Raw genomic sequence first — 5,945 nt, 5'->3', positions numbered from 1 at the left:
GCGAGAGGAGCCCATTTTGGGTGAGGAGGGAGCCCGTGAGGAGCACTGCACCTTCCAGAGGCTCTCTGCAGGGCCAGGGGGCAGCTGGGCAATGCACAACTCAAAATCCCGGAGTGCCACGGTCCAGCTCAGCTCCGAGGGATTTCTGAGCTTGGACAGCAGCTCAGCAGCTGGAGCTCTGTGTGAGCCTTTGGGTTCAAAGAACCACAGAATCTCCTGAGCTGGAAGGGACCCACGAGGATCATTGATCCAAGCCCTGGCCCTGCACAGACAGCCCAACAATCCCACCCTGTGCATCTCTGAGAGCAGTGTCCAAATGTTCCTTGGGGCTGTGCCCATTCTCTGGGGAGCCTGGGCAGTGCCCAGCACTCTCTGGGGGAAGAACCTTTTCCTAAAATCCATCCCCTGACGCAGCTCCAGCCGTGCCCTGGGCTCCTGTCACCCCTCAGAGCCCCCCACTGCTGGTCCTGCAGAGCAGACACCACATCCAGAGCAGACACCCCACAAACCTCAGGCAGGGTGAGAACAGCCCCGAACCCTTCCCAAATCTCACTTTCACAAGCCAGGCTCATCATTTCCCCTCTGGCTGCTTTGTCATCATTTAAAAAATTTAAAAAAAAAAAATTTAAAAAAAAGTCATTTGCCACCCAGCTCCACCGCTCCCCCCCTGAAATGTCACCCTGGGTTTCCTGTGTCAGCAGCCACCCAGGAGCAGAGGCAGCCTCGAGCTCTGTCTGCAGCATCCCGTTCCCAAGTGCTGCTTTAACCCCTCTGCCACCACCCGTTCAAAAAAAAAAAAAAAAAAGCCACGCCGAGCAAAAATGGGAACTTTCTCTCTGCGTGGATTTAAAATCCACGTCTCTCTAACGTGGGTTTCACATCAGAGGAGGTGGTGGAACAAAATCCAAAATCCAACCCCCCCCCCCAAAAAAAAGTATCCTCCTCCTCCTCTCTCACAGACAGCAGCAGAGATGCAGGGACATTAAGTGACCTGCCAAAGAGCTCAGATTTCATTAACCAGCAAATTATGGATGTCCCCCGTGTCCTAGCAGGCTGCCACGTGACAGAGCCGTGACACTGGATCCTCAGCAGGTCACTTCTCTGTCCCCTTGTGTCCTCTCCTCGGGGAGGCATGGGAACCTCCTTCAAGCCACACCAAACGCAGCGCTGATGCTGAGAAATGAGCAGAACACCGGGTTTCGGTTGGTTTTTTTTGTTGGTTTTTTTTTTTTTTTTTTATCAGGCCCTTTCATTGTATAAATAATTTATTTCAGTTCACAGCGTTATGTCTGCATCTTTAAAAAAAAACAAAAGAAAAAGGAAAAAAGGGAACACAAGAGACTGATGGACAATGGCAAGGGCAGGACATGGGATATCATGGATAATGGACCTGGGGGAGTGAGACCTGCCAAAAAAACCCAGGTCATCCAGAATCTGAGAGGATGCACAGAGCCCAGACAGTTCCCCTTGGGGGCTGCCCTGCTGGGGCCCCAATTCCTGCAGCCCACCGAGGGTGATGCTCACCTTCACACAGGGGAGAACACTATGGAAACACCACGGAAGCCAGGAGCTGCTCGTTGGAAAAGTCTTTTTAATTATTGCAGGAAGCAGAGCGGGCAGTGAAGGGCACGGGCACGGCGTCCCACCCGAGCCCCCCAGCCCTCTGCCATCTCTCCAAGGGGATGCTCAGCTGGGTGGGTGGAACACAGGCTCCCAGGAAGGAGCCAGCTCCATAAAAAAACCCAGCTTTTCCATCTGCTGAACCAGGAGGTAAAAAAGCCCCACCACCGTGTCATTCCTACAACCTGCTGGCCCTCGAGCTGCTGGGGTCAATGCAGCTTCTACACTTCTGCCAGAAATGGGTTAATACATGTGGCTTCTGTGGCATCAAAAATAAATAATTCTTTTTTTTTCTTTCTTTCTCTCTCTCTCTCTCTCGACAGCAAGTACCAAAGTGTTGGAGGTGAAGACAAAGCAGGGAAACCCGAGGGAGCGGGAAGAGAGCCGCCTGAAGGGATGGGACCAGCCCACACACATCGGCAACTCAAATCCCACGAGAGGAGAAGAAACAACTCGGCTGCAACATTTGTTTGTTACCCCCACGCCCCCCCCCACCCCAAAATGCTGTTTGGAAGGTGCTCGTCGCTGCAAGGGGAGGATCAACCCCCCTAAACCCGAAGGGCTTTTGTCTGCTCGGCGCTTTCCCCTTGGCTGCTCTGGGAAGGGCTGGTGTAAAATCACCAGAAAATCCTGCCTGCCTCCAAATCTCAGCGTGTTTAGCCAGCCCCCGAGGGCTGCCTGCTTCAGCTCTGTGGGAAGCCAGGATCCTGAAACACGGGCAGCAAGTGGATTTTGGTGCCCAGCCCCGTGCAGGTGTGAAATGTTCACCCGCAGCAGGGGCCCGGCTGCTCTGCAGGCACAGCTTGCCCCTGTGGCTGCTGGGGGCTTTCAATTGCGTTTGAATCTTTATTAGAAACCCAACACAACCCCCCCATGCCTCTACACCCCCCTGCCATCTTCCCTTTCCAGCAGAGAGAGATTTTTTTTGCAGCCTCTGGCCGTGTCTGTCCGTCCGTCCATCCATCCTGCCCTGCCGTGACCCTCCCTGACTTGGCCTCCTGCCCCACTGCGGAGCAGCACAGCGGGCAGAACCCCGAATTCTGCTTTTTTTTTTTGGCGGGGGGGGGTTTGCTGGTTTGGATCACCTCCGAAGCCGCACCTGGGAGCACCCCCTGAGCACGGGCACAATGCCCACCGGCAGGGGCTCTGCTGCAGAAGGTGAGAAACGGGGGTCCTGCACAACCTCCCCCCCACAAAGCTCCCAGCAGCGTTCACCCCAAACCCTCGGGTCCTTTTGTCACCCTTTTTTTTTTCGAGCCAAGAGCGCTCTGCACCATTCAGCGGCCGCTCAGCACCCCAGTGTCGCATCCTCCCCCCCCTCCCCAAGCCAAACGCTGCCCGTCCTTGCTCTGCACCCTAAAACACCAGCCAGGGTGGGTGGGTGTCCCCTCACGCATCACACCCACCCCTCCAAGACATCTTTTTGCTGGTCCAACCCCCCCCCCGTCCAAGCTTTCAACACCCCTTCCCAGGGATGGATGCAGGGATGCGGGGATGCAGGGATGAGGGCTGCAAGCCCCTTGCCGAGCCACGCTTCATCCTCACCCCCCGCCCCAAAATGCGTGTGTGGGGCTGGCACCGACACCCCCAAATCCCCCGCTAGAGATCCAAAAGCACGCTGGGCTCCGCTCGAACGCGCTCCATCCAGCAGGGTCCTGCCCTGCTGGTTCCCCGGCACACAAAGGCTCGGTGGTGGTCCCGGAGATGCAGATGGGGTGGGGGATTCATCCCGGTTTTCCCGTTTTTTTCCGTGTTTCCAGCCCAAGGGAGTCCGGATCAGACCCTCAGGAGCACGGGAGAGGGGAGCTCCGGGATCTGGGCTCGGCTGGCGGGAGCCGCTTTGTTATCACCACTATTGTCTGTCCTTCGGGGAAGGAGGAGGAAAAAAAAAGAAATGAAGAAGGGGAGGAGAAAAAAAAATCATAATAAAAAAAAGAACGATTAAACCCAAAAGAATCGCTTTGGTTCTGTCTCCCCCTCGGTTCCTTTGTCTGCTCCCCCATCCCTCCCCGCCTCGGCTGGAGCTTCTACCGCTTCTTCTTCTGCTTGAGGGACTTCCTGCGCTTGAGGATCATCTCGTAGAGCTTGTCCATGCCCTCCGTCAGCCCCTCGCCGATGATGGCGCAGGCGGGCTGGATGTGGTAGGTGGTGGAAGGGGTCAGCTCGTGGAGGGCCAGCTGCTTCTCGATCTCGGCCACGGGCAGCGATTTGGGCAGGTCCTGCTTGTTGGCGATGACCAGCAGCGGCGTGCCCTGGTTCTCCGCGAACTTGGTCACCTTGTGCAGCTCCGTCTTGGCTTCCTCCAGCCGGTCCACGTCCACTGAGTCCACCACGTAGATGATGCCATCGGTGCAGCGGCTGTAGGACTTCCAGAGCGGGCGCAGCTTCTCCTGGCCCCCCACGTCCCAGAAGTGGCAGCTGATGCCCTTGGCCGTCCCGTTGCTGAGCCGGATCTTCTCCGTGTTGAAGCCGATGGTGGGCACGGTGTTGACGAACTCGTTGAACTTGAGGCGGTAGAGCACCGTGGTCTTGCCCGCCGAGTCCAGGCCCAGCATGACGATGTGCAGGGACTGGAAGGCGGAGATGTTGGAGGAGATGTTCCCCATGGCCACGGCTCCCGGCCGCGCCTCTCACAGCCCCGCGCCCATCGCCGCGCCGCCGGCCCGCAGCGGGGGCACGGCTCGGGGCGGCGGAGCCAGCCGGGACCGGGGAGATGGGATATGGGCTATAGGATCGGGGATATGGGATATGGGATCGGGAACACGCAGCGCGGCTCCACGCGGCGGCAGCGCGCCGGGACTGCCGAGCCTCGCCCCGCCCGGCAGGAGGAGGAGGAGGAGGAGGAGGAGGGAAAGGAGGAGGAGGAAGAGAAAGAGGAGGAGAGGAGGAGGAGGGGCTGCGCCGCCGCCTTCCTCCCGCTCCGCCCCGCGTCCTGCCCGGATCGCTCCTGCCTGCACCGCCCCTGCCCCAGCTCACCTGGCCCTGCCCGAGCTCCTGCTCCTCGGGGACAGCCATCCCGCCGTGCTGGAGGCTTGGTTATCCTTATCTTTGTCGTCGTGAGCAACCGCAGCAAGGAGTAAAAAAACTAAAATAGTAACCAAGCTAAGGTGGGGCTGCTCCACCCTTGGAAGTGCCCATGGCCAGGTTGGACGGGGCTTGGAGCAACCTGGGACAGTGGAAGGTGTCCCTGCCCATGGCAGGGGGCGGGAATCAGATGAACTTTGTGATCCTTTTCAACCCAAACCATTCTGGGGTTGTTCCTTGCACGTGAGACACCAGGGGCTGCGCCAGAAGTTGCACAGCTTTTTTCAGGGACACCCGGCACCAGTGACGATTGGAGCTGGAAAGCAGCAGAGCAACGTGGAGCATCTGTGTCCCCTGCAGCTGTCACAGAGAGATGCCACAGGGGGAAAACCTCACCTGTGCTGGATCCAGGGCAGGGCTGGCGCTAATGTTGATCTCCGCTGTTAACGCCTTTTGGGTCTGGTATTTTGTAAAGGTTGTGAGTGCCTCAACCGCTGACAAAGCTCCTGAGGTCTCTGGATGGCTGAGCCGTGGAGCTTCTGTCCCAGTTACTCACTGGAGGGACCTCAAAGATCAACTTCCAACGAAAGATCCGGTTCCACCCCCCTGCCACAGGCAGGAGCGCCTTGCACTACCGCAGGCTGCTCCAAGCCCCATCCAGCCTGACCTTGGACACTTCCAGGCAGCCCCAGCTTTTCTGGGCAGAACCTGAGCCAGAGCTCTTGCTTTTATTTCTGCTTTGGCTCCCGAGCCAAAAAGCAGCAGCAGGCTGGGTGCTGCAATATTACCCATTGCCTCTTTTACAACCTCTCTAAAATAAATATCGACTCTATGTGACAGCTCAGCCAAAAGCCCCGGAGAAAGAAGAGCACTGCACAAGACAGATATTGCTTTTAATTTAGGATGCTTTCACCCCTCAGTGTGCGGCGAGGATTTGTCGGGCTGGAGTGGGACCATTCCTCACGCTCATATTTCATCCCGAGGATGCTTTGTGTGGAGATAAGGCTCCCTATTAAATGCCATCATTAAAAATACAGGCAGCTTGCTTCTGCAGCCCTCAGAGGTGACACTGGGCACAGTTTTGTGGAAATCACCGAGTGGTGACAGCGGGAAAAGAGCAGGGAACTCTGTGCCCAGCACCGTGCAGGCGGGAGAAACAGCCCGAGGCACGAGTGAGAGGCCACTGCCCATCCAAAGCCGGGGCACAGGCACTGGATGGGCTGGAAAATGGAAATATTTTGTGCAGCAGGGCTGCCTTAGACTGATCTCTGAGCTGGTGTGAGCTCAGGCTTTACTCTGCC

General features: G+C 57.3%; 1 protein-coding gene across 1 annotated transcript; it reads right to left on the bottom strand.

The window, feature by feature from the left end:
- Window positions 1–1,216: 1,216 nt before the first annotated feature.
- ARL4C (ADP ribosylation factor like GTPase 4C) lies at window positions 1,217–4,456 on the bottom strand. The gene is made up of 2 exons (XM_030952720.1): window positions 3,652–4,456; window positions 1,217–3,484 (listed from the first exon to the last, which is right to left on the bottom strand). Exons 1-2 carry the CDS (start codon window positions 4,224–4,226, stop codon window positions 3,397–3,399), a joined length of 663 nt encoding a protein of 220 aa, XP_030808580.1. The 5' UTR covers window positions 4,227–4,456; the 3' UTR covers window positions 1,217–3,396.
- Window positions 4,457–5,945: the final 1,489 nt, after the last annotated feature.

Source organism: Camarhynchus parvulus, chromosome 7 (genome assembly GCF_901933205.1).
Source record: "Camarhynchus parvulus chromosome 7, STF_HiC, whole genome shotgun sequence".
Taxonomy (NCBI): Eukaryota; Metazoa; Chordata; class Aves; order Passeriformes; family Thraupidae; genus Camarhynchus; species Camarhynchus parvulus.
Note: the sequence above shows the minus strand (reverse complement) of the source record. Positions and strands in the feature narration are given on the sequence as shown.